The sequence below is a fragment of the Ochotona princeps genome, chromosome 13, assembly GCF_030435755.1.
Source record: "Ochotona princeps isolate mOchPri1 chromosome 13, mOchPri1.hap1, whole genome shotgun sequence".
Lineage (NCBI taxonomy): Eukaryota > Metazoa > Chordata > Mammalia > Lagomorpha > Ochotonidae > Ochotona > Ochotona princeps.
Genome location: NC_080844.1, coordinates 4,293,994 through 4,315,895, shown reverse-complemented (window position 1 = coordinate 4,315,895; position 21,902 = coordinate 4,293,994). Strand labels below are relative to the sequence as shown.

The following is a 21,902-nucleotide window of genomic DNA, read 5'->3' as shown; positions in this document are numbered from 1 at the left end:
TGACTTTCCCCTGATCTAGCTCACATGAGGCCCACAGGTGTTGTAGTCCTGCCTGGTCTGGTCTGTCCCCATCCCAACTCACGCTCTCCAGTGGGAGTGGTTGTCCAGCAGGGGAGCCCATTCTCCCTGCCGGCTTTGCCCCCCTCGCTCCCTGGTTCTCACATGTGCTGTTTGGGTGCTGTGGCCACATCTGGTACGGCTCACCTCAGCTTGGCATTTCTGTAATGTGCACTGGTTTGTGTCGCAACCAAACCTGGCCCGACCCATACTCTATTCTGGTGCTCGGATTCACCAGTGGGTGATGTGAACTGGTTGAGCCTAGTCTGTGCCCCACCTATGCCAAATGCATGCCAGTGGATATCTTCCTCTGGCCTGGTCTGGGTTGCTCCCTATCATGGTTCTTCCGCTCACCTGCAGGGACTATGTCCCGACAGAGGAGTTTCCCAAGCTCCTCCATCAGAACCTTTCCCTATGCCAGATCTTGCGCATACTGGTGGGTCCAAGGGTCAGCCCTCCTTGCTGGCCTTCAATCCGTTCTGGTTCTTACTGTTGGATGTTTCAGCCCAGCCAAGGCTTGTCCATACCCAGACACTGCTCACACATGGGTCAGCAGGGGCAGAGACCTAGCCTAGTCCGTCCTACATCTACCCAGGTTCTCCAGAGCACCAGATGGTGCTGGTGTCTAGCCCGGTTAGGTGCGCCCTTGTGACAGGGGAGATTGCAGCCATATCCAGACCAGAATGCAGCCCCCACTATGGCCCCCACACTCAGTGGTGGGAACCCCAACCCAGCTAGGGTATACTCACAATTCCCCAACTGAGCCTACTCCCAGCCCTAGATTATGCGTGTGCCAGTGGTTGCTCTGACCCAGTTGACCTAGCCCCTCACCCGTCTCAGCCTTTGCCTTTGACACTGTGGTCTAGTATCCCTGGCTCATGCAGACCAGTCGGTGTACGAGCCTAGTTCGGCATGATCTGTGCTCCATCCTGAATTCTGTTCTTCCTTGTGAGTTGAGGTTTGCTTGGCCCTGCCCGTTCTGCCCCCTTTCAGTTGCAGCTCGACCCACCCATATCCTATTTTAGGATGCACTTCCGGGTGCTGCTGCCTTGACCTGCCCATACTGTTGTCGGTTCCTTTACCCGTAATGATGGCAGGTTCCATGGTCACACCTAGCTCAGCCCATCACCAGCCCAGCTCGCGAGCTAACCAGCGGGACTTGTATTTCCACAGGATTAGGGACACTTTTCAATAGAAACAAAGTGATGCCTTTAACTTCTGATAATAAAATACTTTATTGGTACCATTTCATGTCAAAAACAGCATATTTCCACTGCTTAGCTTCTATTTTTAAATTAAAAGCTAGTTTAAAAAAAACCAGCAATAAAGGTAAAATCATGATTGTCTTAAAAAACAATCTGCAACTTACCTTTGCAAATAGTTATGTTCTCTCACTTGAAACACCATATTTTACCAGTCTTCGTGATAAATAATTGTGTATAAAAGAAGACAACAGTCTGAATTGTTTGCAGACAATATTTTACATATCTTTCAAAAAATACCTAAATGCTAATCCAACTGAAACTTTGAAAGAGTAATTAGTTACGAGTTGTTGTGAGACTGAATTCATGTAGCACCTGGGAATTTAGAATTTTTAACGTTTCAGATATGACTGAATCAAAAGGAGTGATGATTTTTTTGTGTGCGAATTTCTCAGGGGTTTATATACAGACAATTGGTCCTTTTTAAAAGGCAAAGGTTAAAAAGTTCATGCACGCTTCCCACCTTAGGTCTATTTCTGGATCAAGCGACTGACCCAACAGCAAAAGACCCATGAGTGACAAATGCCATTGTAGAGTCCTGTGTGAATCTATGTTTATTCACTTTGTCTCAGTACATTTTACACCCTGGCTAAAACAATATCCTATTTGCAAGTTATGTATATATTGCTCTAAAACAGTCTGTAATTCAGACTTCTCTACAGCCTGCATTCTCCTTTTTCTGAAATCAGACTTATTCATGGAATCTCACCGAACTGTTTTCCTCTTCTTGGTGAAATTCTTCCAACTCTATAGTCAAAATAAAGGATAATAAATATATGTGGATCCATGTTAAATGAGACACAAAAGAGCAAGAAGAGAAAACCGCACTATGATGTTTAGTCCAAGCCCTGGGACAGTCCTGGTGCAGCCCGCTCATATAACCTAATGCTCAGAGACACAGCTAACATCCTGTACTCCAACAGAATTAAATGCTGTTAGAATGGTTTCGTGCCTATTTGTTTGTTCAAAAGCAGTTATTACAACTATGACATTAACCTTAAACATGACATAGTTGTATATCTAATTAAGTCACAGTGTATAACCTATTTTCTATCACTATCCATTTGCTTAAAAAGACATACTGAGGGGTTTTGATTTCTGCTTTCCCTTGATTGGTTGGGGATGTACTTGTGTCATTGAATTACCCTCCCATTTTGGGGCTGAAGCATTCTTCAAGCGGTCAAGCCGATGAGCTTAGAGGCTGTCGGGAAAATACTCATTCATGCACTCCTCCTGCAGGATGCCTCCCCGGGGAGGTGTGGCGCCTGACCTGCCAGCAGCCCCACACATTTCACCCCGCCATCCATGGGCAACCAGGCCGACACAAAGTCCCACAGGCACTCAGCACTGACTCACAGCTACTTCAGGGGCGAACGCAGGGTCTCACTGATCGGGGATCCCACAGTGCAGTTTCCTCAGAGAAGAGCGGCTTTGTGATCAAACATCTCTTCTCACACCAAGCTGAAATGCTAAAGTAATGTCAGAAAGAATATGGAAAATAAACGTGTCTTCTCTGAAAGAGGCACTGCATCTGAGTTGGCATTAAGGCTACATCAACGGCGCTGGCTTGTGGTGCGGACCACGTGCGCTAACCGGCGGCCTCACTGTTTGTCCTGTACGCCTGCTTGTGGAGGTGCGTCTCTATCTCCTCCCTGAAGACCAGCATCCCCAGGTGGGAGTGCGAGGCCTCGTTCATGGCCTTGGACTGGATGCACATGCGGTACTGCTCCGGGGTCAGCTCGTCGGCACAGCGTTTCTCATGCCAGAGGTGGAAAAGACCAGGCACTGGAGTCCGAATAACCATCAGGTCGCTGTGTAAGTACTTCCGGTAAAGATGAACGTCTTCTCCACCCCAACCTTTTACTTCCATGTCAAATTCACCTGCAGGGACAAAAGAAGTACGCTAAGCAACTGCCAGACGCCCGCAGCACCTGCAAGCATCGTAGACACAGATGCTGGGCTTCAGATGAGATGGCCTGGTGCAGCCTTAAGCCACCAATGTCCTGCTTCCTGTCTGCCAGTCCAGTCACCCACTGACATGAGGGCCCAGGAGTGCAAGGCCAGTTGTGCGGAGTGTCAAAATGAGGTCAAATAGGGTCCGGCGGCGTGGCCTAGTGGCTAAAGTCCTCGCCTTGAACGCACCAGGATCCCATATGGGGGCCGGTTCTAATCCCGGCAGCTCCACTTCCCATCCAGCTCCCTGCTTGTGGCCTGGGAAAGCAGCTGAGGACGCTGCAGTGGCTATCTGGTTAGTCCACTAGCTGAAGCAAGATTTCTCTGTGTCAAATACATATTATACATATATGTGGAAAATAAGGCCTGGATCTAAACAATAAGAAATGACAATTTCCAGAAGTTAAATAGACACAGAGAAAGGAAGTTAGTAAACAGAATGATGACCCCAGACAAGGGAGAAAATTCTGGAGAACGCACCATCACCAAGTGAAGACAGTGTCTTGCAGGAGTTGGCATGCATGTGCCGCTAAGAAGCTAAAAACAAGAAAACAAACAAACAAAAACCAATGGAACTGACAGAAAAAATGTTATTTATAACCTTACCTAGAACAGCTCTGAGTGAGTGATGAGGCAGAAAGCTAACCAGAGTGGAATGACACAAGAAACGGAGATGAACAGGTGAACAACTACACAGAGCAGCATGGAGGGGCTGGTGCTGTGCCACAAAGCTGCCACCTGTGAGCCTGGCATCCCCCACAGGTGCAACTGCAAGTCTCAATGCTCTGCCTCCCTGCTAAAGTACCAGGGAACATTGGTAGGAAGTGAGAAATTAGTCTCTTGGTGTGTGTGTGTGTGTGTGTGTGTGTTGAGAAAGAGAGAGGGAGAAGGAGTCGGGGGGGGAGAGAGAGAGACAGAGAGAGAGAGAGACAGAGATGGAGGAAAATCAAGGCTCGGCGGAAAGGAATGAGGCAGCCCAGAGCAGCCGGCAGAACACCTTGGAAGCAGCCCAGGAGTTTACACACACAGTCCTCTCCAGTCCTTGATAACTTTATAGGTCATCCCAGCCTTTTCCCAAAGGTGGCACCCTCTCTGTCCAGTGCCAGGTGCGCTACCCAGTCTGAGAAGATCAGACAATAAAACCTGGGGAGGAATTTCAACTCTCTCCTACCCAGAAGAGGGTGGGTGGAAGGAATATGGTGGGAAGAACTGGGCCTCATTCCCTTACGGGAATGGGTCTCTCCAGAGATGCCCACCTGGCTCAGCTCCCTATCCTGTCAGGTGTATCCTCTCCAGGAAACTCTGGGACCCAGTCTGACTCGTTGGGCCCTGAGTCCATCTGGAGAGGTGCCCATCCAATCTGACGGGTGCCCTACTCCAAGAGCCTGGCAATCCTGCTTACCACTACTCTCATCTCGTGTCAGAATTCTTTCTTGACGTCTTGAAGACAGCAACCTCTTTTCCAGCCATCTCCGTGAAGAACACGCAGCAGAGGAGGTCCCAAACGCTGGGGTCCCTGCCACTCCATGGGAGACCCAGATGGAGTTCCAGGTTTCCTGCTTCAACCTGGCCCAGCTCTGGCTATTGTGGCCATGCGAGGAGTGAACCAGCCTTCTCTAATACTGCCTTCATATAACTTAACAAATTATTATTATTATTATTATTTAGAGATTTATTTATTTTTATTGCAAAGTCAGATATACAGAGAGGAGGAGAGACAGAGAAAAAGATCTTCTGTGTGTTGATTCCCTCCCCAAGTGGCTGCAACAGCTGAAGCTGCGCTGATCTGAAGCCAGGAGCCCAGAGCCTCTTCTGGGTCTCCCATGTGGGTGCAGGGTCCCAAGGCTTGGGGCCCATCTTCGATTGTATTCCAGGCCACAAGCAGGGAGCTGGAAGGGAAGCGGGGCTGCCAGGATTAGAATTGGTGACTATATGGTATCCTAGTGTGTACAAGGCGAGGACCTTAGCCACTAGGCTACCATGCCAGGCCCTGAACCAATTATTTTATAAAAGAAGCATGGGAGAACACAAGGCATTTGTTGTGTTTCTGCTAAGCTTCCAAACTGTATCTCTTATTAAATAATTCTATCCTGTTTAATTTCACATTCACGATGTCCTGAGAGCCTATAAGCACTACTTTGAACAGCACAGCTTTGTTAAATTCCCTGCTACATCTCAATTTTCCTTCCTTGGAGACACAAGTAAGCTCTTTAAACATGCCGTGTACATACTTCAGAGCAGCGAAGGACTCGGGGTTTGTCACTCCAGCATCTAACACTGGAAAGTGATCACCTCATTCCAACAAGATAAAGACCTGAAGCAACTGAAAAAAATCAACAAATCTCACTCAGGGAAGTGAGACTACAGGGCCGAGCACTGCCCCCTGACCTGGAGAGACAGGCGGATACCACCGCCAGCTGGCCTGCGACCTGGAGAGACAGGCGGATACCACCGCCAGCTGCCCCCGACCTGGAGAGACAGGCGGATACCACCGCCAGCTGCCCCCGACCTGGAGAGACAGGCGGATACCACCGCCAGCTGCCCCCGACCTGGAGAGACAGGCGGATACCACCGCCAGCTGCCCCCGACCTGGAGAGACAGGCGGATACCACCGCCAGCTGCCCCCGACCTGGAGAGACAGGCGGATACTATGGCCTGCCACAGGAGCATGCACTGGGGGAGCGTGAGTTTCAGCTGGCCACTGGTCGGGACTCAGGCGGGGGTGATGTCGGGGAAATGGGGGAGCCCCATCTCCGGGAGCTCTGTGGGTTCTGGTGCCGAGTATCAGAGACGGACCCCAAATGCTTCTAGCAGGAGGAGATGGGAGAGAAGACCATTCTGAAGTACACCAGTGAACTCTGCCCAAGGTCTGCCCTCAGAGAAGCCATGGAGCTAGAGCCTTGCCCGTGTGAGTTGTACCAAAGCCTCAATGACCAGAGGAAAGGAAAAGAACCCACCCCAAGCCCCTCTAGCCATCGTGCTTGGAGCAGAGCGGAGGACAGAAGCACGTGTGAGGTGCGGAGGCCTAACCACAGGGAGAGAGCTTTCTGCCCTCACCTCATCACAGCAGGTGTATGACTCTAGTCATAAGGCATAGTAAAATGTTTAAAAAAAAAAAAGGGTGTCTTAGGGCACAGAACACACACTTGACCCAGACTCAGGTGTGGCAAGCATGCTGCAAGTACCAGGCTAGGAATTTAAGACAACTATGACTGCCATGCTAAGAATTCTAATGTTGGGCCCGGCGGTGTGGCCTAGTGGCTAAAGTCCTCACCTTGAACGCCCCGGGATCCCATATGGGGGCCGGTTCTAATCCCGGCAGCTCCACTTCCCATCCAGCTCCCTGCTTGTGGCCTGGGAAAGCAGTCGAGGACGGCCCAATGCTTTGGGACCCTGTACCCGCGTGGGAGACCTGGAAGAGGAAGAGGTTCCAGGTTCCTGGCTCCCGGCTTCAGATAGGCGCAGCACTGGCCGTTGCTCTCACTTGGGGGGTGAATCATCGGATGGAAGATCTTCCTCTGTCTCTCCTCTTCTCTGTATATCTGACTTTGTAATAAAAATAAATAATTCTTTAAAAAAAAAGAATTCTAATGTTATAAAGTAGACAGTGGGCAAGCTAGGTGATAAAAGTAGAGAAATGGGGTATTGTAAGCAATAAAAAAAAGGAATGCTAGAGTTTAAAAAAAATCACTGAAATAAAAATGCATCATTGTTTTTTTCATGGACTCATGAGTGGAGTGGACTTGACTGAAGAAATAATCTCTGACATGACAACCTTGGGCATATGGCAATAGACACGTCCAAAACTGGAAAGCAAACAGAAGCGAGACGGAAACAAAGGAACAGATGATGCGAGGGCTGTGGAGTGAAAGCTGTGATGTCCTGAGTGTGCAGAGCAGAGAAGCAGCGGTGCCTCAATCAGTCATCAGCTCCTGTTCCACAGCAGCCCGCACTCAGGCGGAGGCTTTCCTCCAAGCGTGGCGGCTGAGAAGCCCTGGGCCCGCACCCTTCTCTCCGGCTCCCTGTTACTCTGAGTCACACTGAGAGTGTTGCAGGGAAAGAGGAAGTCCCCTAGGGCAAACAGCGCCAGAGCCCCACTCACAGGGCCTGACACCATCGGAAACAGAGGGCGGCGGAACCGAGCGCAGACAGCTCTACACTAGGAGGGCCCGTGTTCTCGTCACTGTGACAGATGCCCTGGCCCGGCTGCCTGTGAGCGGTTTACTACAACCCAGGACTCCAGGGCTGTCGGCACCTGGTGAGGCCAGAGGATGGCAGGGTGGGCTGTGTGCAGAGGAGCAAGGATATGGCAAGCCAGGAGCAGAGAGAATGCCCAGGTCCTACGCAGCCTGCACAGGGATATGCAGGCTTCCCAGGGTATGACCTATCGACCTAGGTCCACCTCCTAAGTAGTGGACGAGTGGATTAAGTTCACATAATCTCAGTATCGTTAGCATCTTCTGATTTGAGAGGCAGAGAGACAGCCACAGAATTCACATTTACCCACCTGCGGAGTGAGAACTTTCCAACCTGCTGGTCCACTTCTCAAGTGCTTCAAAAGGCTGGGGGTCAGGGGGCCGACAGGAAGCTGCAGTGAGGAAGCGAATCCAGGTCTCCCGCGTGGGTGGCAGGGATTCAACTACTTGAGCCATCAGCACTGCCTATTAGCAGGAAGCTGGGGGTCCAGCCTCGACCCTCAGCAGTGGGACATGAGGACCGTAACTGGGGTCTTTAAATATCAGGCTCCATGCCCAGTCTTAGTACCATTAACTTACGACTTTGGGGTGTTACGCGTTAGAGGGGCCGCATTTTACTTAAACCACGGCAGCACCTTTGAAAACGGTGCAGACTGTTAGTGGGAAGTTACAGCACTTAGCACAAGAGGAAGTGAGGCAATCTTCTGTCAAAGGCAGCAAGCTAAACTGCAGGCCAGCCAGCTGGTTTACCAGAGAGAGACAAAGGTAAGGGTCACCTAAAAATCCTTCCTGGGGTCTGAACGAAACTCAAAAATTGTTGTAAAAGGGTCTGACTTAATTGGGTCCGACTGTGGGACCATTTGTGCCTTACAGCGTTATCAAAAATGAGACAGTAGTTAGCGTGCAGCCAGTGGAGCTTGACTGCTGGGAGCGGCAGCCCTGTCACATCCAGCACCGACCCAGGCCCTGGGCAGCCACATCACAAGGTCCCTGCTGCCGGAGGAGCCACAGGGCCGGCACTGGGGCACAGCACGCTAACTCTCTACCTGCAATGCTGGCATCCGAAGTGCTTCGGCCTCTGCACCCATGTGGGAGACCTGGAAGAAGCACCTGGTTCCTGGCTTTGGACCAGCCCAGCCTCTGCTCGTTATTGCCGTTTGTGGAGTTAACCAGCAGCTGGAAGATCTCGCCAACTCTTTTAAGTAAAAATATTTTTTCCCCTTAAAGAAATGATGATACATGCAAAGAAACAGGAAGATGTAAAATAAAAAGAGGAGGCAACAAAGGCCTGTGATGGGGCTTGGGGGTTGGCCTTAACCATTACACAGCAGTCGTTATGAACGTTCAAAGAAGTAGTGGGAACTGTTATTGTACCTATCCATCAATGTAATATGAGCATCGGAAGAAGAAAAGGAAAGAGACGAGAAAAAGTATTCAAAAAAAACATCACCGAGGCGTCCCAAGTGTGAGGAAAACATTAATGTGTAAATTCCAAGAAACTCAACAAATCCAGTCATGCACACGGGCAAAGGATCTGAACAGACAGCTAAGCAAAGAAGATATGTACACGGTCAATCATCACATGAAAAGTATTAGTTGTCAGACAGTGTCATGAGATTCCACGGCGTGTCCGCTGTAACGGCTGGCCGCCACGGTGTGCAGGAATTATGCCTCCCCCACGCTGCCAGCGGGAGCACAGGCTGACGCGGGCACCTGGGAGAGCACAGTGGTGGCGATGCCCGGTCAGGTTAAAGTGAGGGTTAACATATGATCCCGCAATTCCACTCCTACATCCACAAAGGTACACGCGAATGTTCTAGCAGAAGTATTTATAACAGCCAAAAAGCAGAACAAACCGAAATGTGTTATCAACTGGCAGATAAACAAAATACGGTATAGGCATACCATGAGACATTGTTCAGATATCAAAAGGAATGAATTGCCTCATATAATATGATGAGCCTTGAAAACATTACGCCAAGTGAAAGAAGCCAGCTATAAGGGATCACAGATTGTATAATCCCGTGTATACTGAATGCCCGCAACAGGCAGGCAGTAGGTTAGAGAAGAGGAGGAGGGGACTGGTGTGACATGGCGAGTGACTGCTAATGGATATGTCTGTCGTTGATGGCTGGAAAACTCAGTGTTTAAACCAGTAACTTTAATATATGAGTTATAACTTAATAAAGCTGATTTATAAAAAGGCAAAGGGGGCCCTACGCGATAGCCTAGTGGTTAAGATCCTTGCCTAGCATGTGCCGGGATCCCATATGGGTGCCAGCTCTAATCCTGGAGGCCCCACTTCCCATCCAGCTCCCTGCTTGTGGCCTGGGAAAGCAGTCAAGGACGGCCCAAAGACTTGGGACCCTGCACCCGCGTGGGAAGTTCCTGGCTCCTCGCTTCGGATTGGTTCAGCACTGGCCTGTTGTGGTCACTTGAGGAGTGAATCATCGGACAGAAGATCTTCCTCCCTCTCTTCCTCCCTGTCTCCTCTTTTCTGTGTATCTGATTTTCCAATAAAAATAAATAAATCTTAAACAGAAAAAAAAAAAAAAAAGGAAAGGGGTTGTTGTACTGAAAAAATACATAAAAATGTGCTTTTCAGGAATAATGAACGCTTACTATTTTATTAAGCAAGTTGTCAGGAAAAAGGGCATTCATTTCATTTAATAGCTTTTTATTGTTATTTAATTTCCATTATTTATGTGTTAACAGCTGCAAAGAGGCTGAGTCGAGAGACTCTCAGAACAAATGGCTGATTATCCAACCGCATGTGCTATGGACCTTGGATGTACAGGAACTACATTCTACGACTTCCATGCTGTGGACAGGAGACACAGAACTCGGTTTCAGCTGCTGAATTAAACTGCTCTCTGACCCTGCTTTTTCCCCGGGGAGGACTGAAGCTGGGTGGGCAACAGAACTGGACTGGAGGGTAAGCCAATAGATCCAAGTCTCCAACTCTAACACTTCAACTGGAGCTAGAAAGGGCAGCCTTTTTTTTTCTCTGTCTTAAATACTGTGATTCAGCATAACAATGCAGTGACAATGAAGGGTGCGCCATCATCTCAAAAGAGAAAAGGAAAGATAATGCCCCTTAGACAGTCTGAATCAACCGCAAAAATAGGGAAAGCAGCTACAGAACCAGTCAAGACTGCACTTTGACCTTTATGCCTTCATTTTTTGCTAATAATACACATTTTTACTCATTACATCTCTAGATTCATACGCTCAAAATCTAAAAACAAAATACTGAAATCTGAGACCTTGTAGAAAATATAATAAGGTCTATATAATATTATATATACATAGGTAGAGCCCTATCAAATGTAAGATCCACTTACCAATGCTCAGGAAATCTGATCGATATTGACAAGTCATTCCAAAGCCAAAATCTCGCCAAAAGCCAGAATCCTTTTTATGTACCTTAAATTAAAAAAAAAAAACAAAAGCAAAAAAAACCAATTTATTTCCTTAGGAATCAGAAGTTTAATCAAAAACCAAAAGATCTTTTTCTTGTTATTTGTAAGAAAAATATTGTTATTTATAACATAAATGTGCATTTATGCTATTAAAATCCCTAAGAGCAGGATTACAGGGAGTTGTTGCCAGTTTGAATACAATTGAATGCAAGTCCTGTCTGAGGTGCAAGCTGGGGTCCCTGATGCTCAGGGTGGTGCTTTCCTGCAAGGAGCCCACTCTCCAGAAGTCGCCAGCTCGGACCTCCGCATTCTCCGCCCTATCCCTCCTGACTGTGGTTCTGCTCTGGTCATCACCTGGCCCCACACGGCCCATGAACCACAGGAAGCACCTGTCATCTGCAGCTTCAGAGTGGACCACGGATACTCCACCAGGGCCTGTCCCACCCCAGCTGCCCTCACATACAACTCAGGCCGACAAGTACACAGGGAGGCTTGCTGGAAATGGGAACACAAAGTCAGCTGGTTTTTCTGGGAGCTACTAGAAGAAACACTGGCTCTTGTGGAAGGTCGGGGGGGGGGGGCAGGGCTCAGTAAAACCACAGCCCAGGACTAAATGTGCTTTTCTAAGTAATTTTATCGGAACATAGCACGCTCATTTGTTTAGAGAAAACAATATAGCAAAAGGTCAGTATGGCTTCCAAAGCCTGAAACACTTCTTAACTGGTTCTGCACAGAAAAGCTGGCTGGTCCCTGGTATAGGAATCAGACCTGAAGCACGCAGTTCCTCAAGTCAGCCTGAAGATGAAGCTGTCGGGCAGGTGTTGAGGCATGCTGGGTTAAGCCACTGCTTGGGATATTCACATCCTAGACCGGAGAGCCAGTCTGATCCCAGCCACTCTGCTTCTAACCCAGCTTCCTGCTAACGCATCCTGGGAAGCAGCGTGACAATGGCTCAAGTGCTGGGGCTGCACATCCCCACACGAGACCCCTGGATGGACTTTCAAGCTCCTGGTTTTGGTCTCACTGCCCAGCCCAGGTAGGGTGGGAGAGTGAAATCAATGGATAAGACACTTCTCTTTCCCTCTGCCTTTCAAAGGAGATGAAAACACACCAAGAGACATCTTTAAAGAATAAACCTGTCACTACTCTGTCCAAGCAGAGTGTGAAATACAAAATCGGAGTGCTGACCGCACTGAACTCCCCCCCAATCACTTCTACTTAGAAGCTGAAGTCTGGCACATCCTTCTTTTATTCATACTTGGAACAAATGTTTAACCTCGTGGATGTGGCCCGTGTAACTGGGACCCAGCAGCAAACACAGGTGACAAAGGCCATGCCTCACAGAGCCTCCACTGTGGTGACAAAGTGGCAAGTAAGTGCACACACTTGTTAGGCGGTGATAGAGTGGGAAGAAAGTCACAGCAGGGCCGAGGGACAGCGTGAGGCAGGAAGGGTCGGAGGAAGGGTCGCTCTGGCTGTCGTAGCCACAAGAGCTGCTGTGGCATAGGACCAGGGACCTGAAAGACATGCGGGAGGGAGGGAAGGAGGCGGGGAGGTATCTACCGAGGCCATCACTCCAGGTCACAGGGCAGCACGTGCCACGTGAGGCAGGCATGTGCTTGGTGTGTTGGACAAACACCAACAGCCTAAGGCAAGAACAGAACAAATGAGGCCTGGGCTTAGCTGAGAAAGGTGCACTTCCTAAACGTAAGTGGCCTTACAGTATATTTGTATGCTCATGTGAATGACTTACACAAGAGGCAAAAACAAGACAGGTGGAAGGCAGAATGACTCAAGGGATCCTGGTGAAGTCGTGAGGGATGAGTCCCAGGCCAGCAAACAGCACGGGCAGTCCTTGTCCAGGGAACAGAAGAGGCTGAGGCAGCACGGCAGACAGACTGGCCCAGGAGGGCAGAACCTGCACCTTGACAGGTGGGGAGAGGGTGGAGAGCCGAGTGGCTGGGAGGTGCAGGAGAGGCTCGGCTCTGGGCCCTGAGCCAAGCGAGAACACAGGAAGGGGCAGAGAACAAAGCAGGGGAACGCAGTGCCAAGGGGGTGTGGGAGAGAAGCGAGGGTATGGCTAGCAGGAGGCTGAGGAGAATCAGAGACGCCTTGCCCAGCCTGCTGTTCTGAGGGAGTGCTCTTGAGGAAATAAGAGTTGGAATCTTCGATGAGGGATGAGCCAGGTGAAAGATGTGCTGGGATGCAGTGCAGACAAAATGGAAGTCTGGGCAAAGGCCTCCTGCTGTGAGAGTACTCTGGGTGAAGGATGGTGAGACTGAGGACCTGGCGTCCACAGTGCAGGCCAAGGCTTGGCAAACCTGTCAAGAGGCCACGTAAAACATGGCTACTGTCACATTGATCCAACTCTGCCACTAGAGTGTACAAGCAACTTGCTAATGAAAATAATCACAGGAACACTGAAATTTGAACTTCTATGGGCCATGATATTATTCTTTAACAATACATATATTTTCTAAAGATTTATTTTACTTGGAAAAGGTTACAGAGAGAAAGAGAGGTACCTTCTATCTGCTGATTCACTCCCCAAATGGCCAAACTGGCCAGAGTTGAGCTAGTCCAAAGCTGGGAGTCAGGAGCTTCTTCCAGGTCTCCCATGTTGGGAGCAGGGTCCCAAGGCTTTGGGACATCCTCCACTGCTTTCCCAGACCATAAGCAGAAAGCTGGATTGGGAAGTAGTTGGGACATGAGCCAGTGCCCATACGGTATGCCAGCAGGCTGAGGATTAGCCTGCCACTGTCATCATGTTGCCCCCGCCCCCTCATATATATATTTTTCTAACATTAACACTGCAATTCATGGGCCACAGGATGTAGAAAAGCAGCCTTGAAGGTGCCACATGGCCACATGGCAGACAACACTGGATCATGCAATGTCACTTTGTCCTCATGACAATGAGAAGGAGTACTGTGATGTTTCTAGGAGGTCACTCTGGTTGGAGTCTAAAAACAGATTAGAAGAGGCAGGGAGGGATGTGGGGAGTTCAAGTAAGAGTCAACAAGGGATGGGAAGCTGGTGGTGTAGGCTGCTGCAGTATATAGAGAAAAGTGGATGGATGCGAGGAAGACAGAAACGGCACCAGGCAGTGAGTGGCGGACACAGGTCAGGTGAGACTGGCTCAAGCCAGCGAGTGACTGACACAAGCCAGCGAGTGACTGACGCAGGGCAGCCAGGGGCCAACTGGGGCCTGGGAAGGGTGGCAGCAACCACCATGCTGGACCCACAGGTCTGTGGTGCTGCCTGCTCTTGAGACACAGCCAGGAGAAGGCGAGCCCAGAGAGGAACTCCCAGAGTGGAGTTTAGGCAGAGCTGTGATGAAACTGAGCAATCTATAGGGAATATGAACTGTGAGAAGAGGCAGTGGGACAGTACTGCTGTAAAGAATGGGAGAATTGACTGGGAAATACAGAAGAACCGGGTGGCTGAGGGCTGGGCTCAGGCTGGAGATGACAGACCAAGCATGCATTTTCTGTTTGTTTGTTCTCCCCTCCCCTCTGGCGGCACGTCTTTCCTTTTAGGATGCAACACTCCCAGGACTTTTCTGGATTCTGATTACTGCTACAGTCCAGCACTTCAGACAACGCTAGGCACGCAGCAGGCCGTCAGTAAATATTTGCCTGAGTGGGCATGTCGCAGCAGTTAAGACGCCACTGGAGGTGCTCGAATCCCACATCAGAGTGCCTGGATCTAAGCCCCAATTCTGCTTCTGAGTTCAGCTTCTTACTAAGGTTTACCTCGGGCACCAGCTGATGGCTGCTGGCTCTCTCTGCCACCCGTGTGGGAGAGCCGGTCGAGTTCTGGGCTCCAGGTTCTAACCTGGCCCAGCCTTAGCTGTTGTAGGAATTTAGGGAGTGACTGCAGATGGAAGATTGATCTCTATTTGTCTGCCCATTTCTATTTCTCTGCTCTTCAAATACAAAACACTTAGAAGTAAACATTTCTGGAATGAGTAAATAAATTTATGGGGCATAACTCTAGTGGCAGACCCATGTCTAGGCACTAATATCCTTCTTAGAATTTTCTTTTTTCTTTTCTTTTCTTTCTTTTTTTTTTTTTTTTTGAGAGGCATAGAGAGTGCAAAAAAGAACAGCAAGAGACACAGACAAGAGAAGACATCTCCTATTTGTTGCTCAACTCTCCAAATGGCCAGGGGTGCCAAAACTGGGAGCTCACCTGTGTGGCAGGCACCAACTGCTTGAGCCTATCAGCTGCTTGCCAGGGTCGGCACGAGGGGGGTGGCGTCAGGACGTGAGCCTAAGTATCGTGTAGTAGGGTACAGGCATCCCAAATGGTATATTAAGCACCAGGCCTGACAAACACCCACAAACTTGGATATCCTTATCTTCTTCTTCCAAATATAACGATGGTACAAAGCACTAAAGCAAAATACTCCTTTTGACATTCCTATCTCATGCCAACGCTGGCTGCAGTCTCCTTGCTTTTCCTAGGGCCCTGTGCTCCACTCGACAGCAACCTCTGTGACCTCCATCTCCAACCTTCCTCACAATGACCATCCAGCCAGTCCATCCTCTGCACACCGAGCCTGGCACTCAACCCCCAGACAAAGTTCATGGCCTGCTTTGTGCCCTGCGTGTAGTCATTGAGCGCTGGCTCCTTACAAGCCATGGAGCTGCCCTCCCTGGCCCCTGCCAGCTGGTTCCTTCCTGGCACGTGAATGGCTCCTCTGACAGCTCCATCCCAGGATGACCTCTCTGGCCAGACACGACATGGAAACCTCCTACTTACTCTTCCTAAGTCAGTCAGTTTTAATGACCCACATGGCATTGATTGGATGACTGTATTTTGTCTCTTCCTACCAGAATAAAGATCTTTGTGGCCCTCACTACGTCGGTAGGGCTCTAGGTTCTAGGGCTGCAGCTGTGAATGGTGCTTGGCACAGAACCGACTCTCGATGGGCCATGAGAGTCTATTGGACGGGGTGGCCGGGGCAGCAGACTGGGAGCCCATGCTGCTCAGGTCCTGAGTCCCACAGGGGCAGCACCCAATGGCAGCACAGTGGTGTCCTTGTCTGTCACAGGGGAACAATATCACCTCCATCAAAGGCTGTCACGAAAAGGATCTTGTACGCAGGAGGCAAACAATATTATTACTCACTACTGTTTTTTGAAATGTCATCTGAACTAGATCTATATGTGACACTTCCTATTTTACACTTTCACATTTCCCTCTGTGTTTGCACTATGTAGTTATTTGCCTTCACATTCTCTTCTTGATACATAATATTCACCTAGGCAACCTGGACATGATTTTGGTTTACATGAGGATATGTGTAGACTGTATGTAAAGACTCCATTTTATTCAGATAAAACTTGAGCAGCTGAGCAATCTCAGAGTCAGTCCCCGGAGGATGAGCACGGACGTCTGCTCCAGAACCCAAGCGGGGCGAGCTGCGTGTGCTCAGAGCTCAGTGCTGCTGGGGTCTGCTTCCAGGCCCTCAGCTGACAGTGCAGGGCAAAACGCTAGGCACAGCAGGTACAGGCCTTTGATGTCTAAATCCCAAATTGCTACTCAGTTTTTTATTATGTATTTCAACAACTTCTTACACAACAGGGTTTTTTTTTTTTTTTTTTTTTTTTTTTTGGTTCACCACCATTTTATTACAGGTCTTCCTCTATCTCAGTGTGTTTTCATGCCTCATTATGCTAGGCAGAACTCTGTGAGAGAAGCATACTTTGAGTTCCTGACTGCTTAAAAACATCTCTCATGTCTTCAAATAGGAGGTCAAATTAGTTGGATTCTAGAATTTTTCAGCCCCCTTATAACCTCTTGGGGCCACTGTGATATACATGGTCCATCGCTGACCTAAACATCATTAATTAGCACATAACTCTAATTCCCTTGGACAAAGGATTTGGGAGTGTTGGATATGGCAGGTGTGGATACCTGAAATGCCATTAAAAAAATGCTTCTTGAAAGGCAGAGTGACAGAGAGGAAGACACAAGTATACTCTATCTTCCCCAAACACCAGAAACTTGCAGGGCTGAGCCAGGTCATGGTCAGGAGGCCAAACCCCATGGCTCTACCCCATGGGTGGCAGGCATCACCTTTCCAGGGTGCACCAGCAGAAAGCTACACTGCAAGGGGAGCAGCCAGAACAGAATGCCACTGTCCCAAGCAGTGGCTTAACCACAACACCCACCCCCCAGTTTGACATTTTGACTGTATCTTATCCACACCATACCATACATAAATAATACTAGCTTATGGCTAAGACGGAAGGGAATGTGTGTGCTGTGCCAGATGCTGGTATTGAGGTAACGGCCTTTGGCAGTATATTAAGTAGATCACACAAGGAGCATGATTCTTTGAAAATTCAGAAATGTTTGTCAATTAAATATACTTAGGTATTTAACGGGTAATTTTTTATAACCTTTCTAATGTTTTCTTTTTTGATATTTATTTATTTCAAAGGCAGTGAAAGAGAGAAGCAGAAACAGAGTTAAGAGAGAGATTTTCTATCTGCTGGTCCATTACCACATGACCAGAACAGCTGGGATCGGTGCAGACCAAAGCCAGGAGCCTGAAGTGCCACGTCTCCAATTTGATGTCAAGGACCCAAGTACTTGGGCGCGTCTCTGCTTTTCCAGGTACATTAGCAGGCAGCTGGACAAGAAGCAGAGAAGCTGGGACCCCAACCTGTGCTTGGATAAAGTACAGTGGCTTTATCTTCTGTGCCAGAACGCCAGTCCCTCTAACTTCTTAAATAGCTCTTAGTTTCCTTAGAACCCCCTTTAATTTATGAAGCACTATAAATTCTCAAGTCTTTTATTTGAATTTTAAAAACATAACTATGCAATACTGTTTTCTTTCAATGCTTTCATATTCTAACTTCCAATGTTAGATTTTTCCTCTCACTTTGAATCTACCGCTTCATGATAATTTTTTTTTTGCACATAAATAATAAGGCCCTGTATTTGTCAACCTAGTTTTCATTCACAAACTTCTGCCTTTATTTTATTACTTTCCTCCTGCCTTCCTTGGAGCTGTTTTGCTTTTTTTTTTTTTTTTTAACATTAATTTCTTAGTTCATTTGGCTTCACTTTCCATTTACATTTTTAAAAATTTATTTAACAGGCAGAGAGCTCATCTGTGTGCAGGTTCCCTCCTCAACTGCCCATACCGGCTAGGGCTGGGCCAGGCTGAAGCCAGATGCCAACCCGGGTCTCTCACTTGAGCCGTCACTGCTGTTTCCAGAAGGTGCCGGAACCTGGACTGGAGGCAGAGCTGAGACATCAGCTCAGATGGCCCAAGAAATGCAGCCCAAGGGGCACGTAACTACCAGGACAACACCCACCCAGGTTTCCATCTTCTGCTACTACCAACAACAAAAGATTATGTAAATGTAAGCTTGCTATCACAGTTTGCAACCTGGAATAAAATTATCTACATATTTGTAGGAAAACTGGTGAAATTCTAACAAAAGCCCGTGGCATAGCTGTCTCATGATGTTTATGTCTTTTTTTTAAATAAAGATTTATTTATTTTATTACAAAGTCAGATATACGGAGAGGAGGAGAGACAGACAGAAAGATCTTCTGTCCGATGATTCATTCCCCAAGTGAGCCGCAACGGCTGGTGCGCGCCGATCCGAAGCCGGGAACCAGGACCCTCTTCCAGGTCTCCCATGTGGGTACAGGGTCCAAATGCATTGGGCCGCCCTCGACTGCTTTCCCAGGCCACAAGCAGGGAACTGGATGGGAAGTGGAGCTGCCGGGATTAGAACCGGTGCCCATATGGGATCCCGGTGTGTTCAAGGCGAGGACTTTAGCTGCTAGGCCACGCCGTCGGGCCCATGTTTATGTCTTAATTAACACAGCCATCCACGTGGTTAGCAGCAGGGGAAACTAGCGATTCCCTGGACGATCTCTGTAACTTTCCCTCGAACCTAAATTATTCCCAAAGAGTCAGTAAGGATCTTCCCAAGATTACATAACATCAGCTCTGGCAACAACTCTAGGTGTTGAAACATGTCATTCCCGTTCCTGGACATTCAAGTAATTTTCCAGACTCTTTATCACTCATTCTGAGTTATCCAGCAGAGCGCTTTCAACTTCCCCGTACCACTAAGAACGCACCGGCAGGAGTGACTGCACAAAGCCCACATGGCCTAGGTTTTTTTTCCCCCACTGACAATGAATTCTGAAGTATTAAGTGTGAAAGCACTTTAGTAGAGATGTGGGTATGGCAAGAGGATGTGGTAACGTGTTGATGATAGTTAGCTTTCTCCTTGTACCACACAGCAGTCTGGGAGAACTCTGCAGTCTCCCAGCAGGACCTCACCAGCTGCTGCTCCACGGGCGGCGGCACATCTTGGTTGGCATAGACGATGGCAGGGTTGTACAGACTGAACACCACAGGGTAAAACACCTTCTTCCCTACAAACCAAAGAGATGTGCTTACGTCACGCAGCTTAGTTCCAAATGAGGGGCTGATTTTCCTACACTATCTACAAGGGCCTGACTGAGCCTTTTTTTATGACATATCCTGATGTTTAGCAATATTGCATTTTATTGATATTCAGGCTATGGGGTGTCTTATCAATGTCATGAACCTGACAATGACTTCAGAAACATACCAGGTCAGACTACGAAACTACAGCTTGGCAAGAGAAGAGAGAAAAAGACTCCAGGACAATTCACCCGTGTATTGCCCTTGACTTTGGAGAGGCAGGGGAAGACATTCCCTCAGCTGCTCAGCAGATGAGCCACTTTTTACTTATTATTCCAGCTAATCAGTGGTAACAGATGTAGATTAATTTCTGGCAATCACCAAGAAACTTCAATTTGTGTTAAATTCATCCTTCAAAATCAATCATCAGAAAGGAAATCCAAGGAATGTCGCACAACTTGTAGATACGCAGAGAACTGTACTGATTACAAAAGCTTGGGCAGATGGGTTAGAAACCTCTAAGGCGACAGACCCTGCAGATGACCCTGCTGTTGGCACTGAGGGGCCTGGCAGGCCACAGGCCACCCCCTTCCACGGGGAAGCCCTTGCTAGGACTGGCCCCCGTTAGGCTCCTGAGCCACGCGGGGGAGCGGGAGCCACAGGGCCGTCTGCACTGCAGGTCCAGGCAGACGCTCGGTCCGCCCTCACCAAACCCGCTCAGGAACGCAGAGTTCAGTCTCCCCAGGTCAGAGTGTTTGCAAGATATGAATAGTTCTGTATAAAAAATACTATGAAATTCTTTAAAAAAAAAAAAAAAACCTGATTGTAGACAAAAATTGTATGTATTTAAAGCATACAACATGCTTTGGTAACATGTATATAATATGACATCAACCAAGTGAATTAGCATAGTCACGCTTTCTCATACTTATCACCTTCTTGACACATTTAACATCTACTCCTTAGCAATTTTCAAGCGACCAACACAAAATCACTAACTACAGTCACTACACTGCACAACAGGTCTCCTGAAATGATTTTTCCTGTTGAGATGCCTTCACATAGAAAACTTTTCTCTATTCAAAATATAACTTGATTTTTCAGATTGTCATTTTTTATTAAACATATAATCCGTAACATGAGGTGAAACGGCAAAGCACCGCAAAATGCAGAATTTGCATTTTGATGAAAAGTTGCACTGAGACACCCGTGTGTGTGTGCCCACGCGTGCACCCACTGGAGCGCCAGCTGTTCCGGCCACACACTCTCACGGCTCCACAGGGTCACACGGCTCTCTCTCTCACCTCCGCTGCTTCCTCCTCACCGACTCCCAGACTGCCTTATCTCCTACATGTTTTCATCTGGCTTCCAATGTAATCATTGCAAATTTGGGCCCAACAGGACAAAGGATGCAAATCTCAGAAGGTCAAATCTTCAGTTTCCTATTTGGTAGTCTAGTGAGGTTATGCGTAATACAACTAATACCTCAGGGTTTAACTGACACCTGTTGTTCCTGAAAATTCGCGACATGCCAACAGTATAGAATCGCAATTCTCTGCGCGGCTCATCCACCCAAGTTTTACGCACCTGGCTCAGCATTTAACCGGCAGCTGTTAAGGAATTCGGCTGAGAAATAGATATCAACGTCACAGAAAAACATCAAGACCTCGCCCTTGTCCCACGCTCTGGCACCCACATTGAGTCCTCGTCCACGATTAAATTCTTCGTTCAGTGGGATCAAGGTGTAATTGTGAAAATTAGACTCACTAAGAGGAAAACACACACAACAAATGGTAAGTCGCACTTGAAGTTAGTAATGCTTCCTTCAACACGATTTGCAAAAGGCTTTACGCTTGATATCTTGTATTCTGATCCGCCATTCACACGAGAGCAAGCATGTCGCCAGCTTCACCGAGGCGCACAGTCATTACGGGGACAGGCATTGGCTAAAGGCTCGCAACTGAACAAGCATGTCGGGGGGCGAAGTGTGGCGAATGCCGCGGGGCCATGGCCCTCTGGCTGTGACACTGAGAAAGTGAGACAAACACACAGCGCGCTGGTGAAGCACCTCCCCCACTCCAGAGAGCAAGCGTTTCGTTGCGTTCCCTTCTTTGGACACGGAGCCCCTCACAGAACAGGAGCACAACAAATGTTTGCTTCATGAATGAACGAGCAGTAGTTCTGAGACACGAGGCTGCGCATGTGTGGAGTCGCTGGAGAAGACGGCACACGTGGACGTGGGTACGGTGTCTTAGTTCACACCCTGGACTCCGTGCTGAGAGCAAGGCTCACGCTGAAGAGTGACTCTCTGAGGCCAAGAGGTAAGAAAGCAGAAAGCGATTTCGGAGGCAGAGCAGCAGAAAGGCGACAAGGGGGAGAAGCCCTTCCCCGCAAGGACAGCGACAGGGAGCAGTCCCATCAGGCTCCCCGCTGGCCCCTCCATCTGAAGAGAGGAGTGGCGCCACATCCCTGCATTCTAATACGCAGGTGACTGTGACAGGAAAATCGGAAAAGCACTGAGTTGGGAGGCAGATCCAAAGGGACACTCCAGGAATGTCCCTCTGACAGCAGTACAGGATGG

At 48.5% G+C, this 21,902-nt stretch overlaps 1 protein-coding gene across 2 annotated transcripts in view; it reads right to left on the bottom strand.

Annotated features, from left to right (window-relative positions):
• Window positions 1–2,545: 2,545 nt before the first annotated feature.
• Window positions 2,546–21,902, bottom strand: part of CSGALNACT2 (chondroitin sulfate N-acetylgalactosaminyltransferase 2) — a 40,289-nt gene continuing 20,932 nt past the window's right edge. The window contains exons 5-8 of one of the 2 annotated variants that reach the window (XM_058672081.1): window positions 20,909–21,087; window positions 19,214–19,308; window positions 10,813–10,894; window positions 2,546–3,200 (exon numbers count right to left, since the gene is read on the bottom strand). In XM_058672081.1, coding sequence (XP_058528064.1) covers window positions 2,908–3,200; window positions 10,813–10,894; window positions 19,214–19,308; window positions 20,909–21,087 — 649 coding nt within the window. In that variant the 3' untranslated portion in view covers window positions 2,546–2,907. The remainder of the gene's footprint in view (window positions 3,201–10,812; window positions 10,895–19,213; window positions 19,309–20,908; window positions 21,088–21,902) is intronic. The other variant, XM_058672082.1, reaches the window with a different exon arrangement.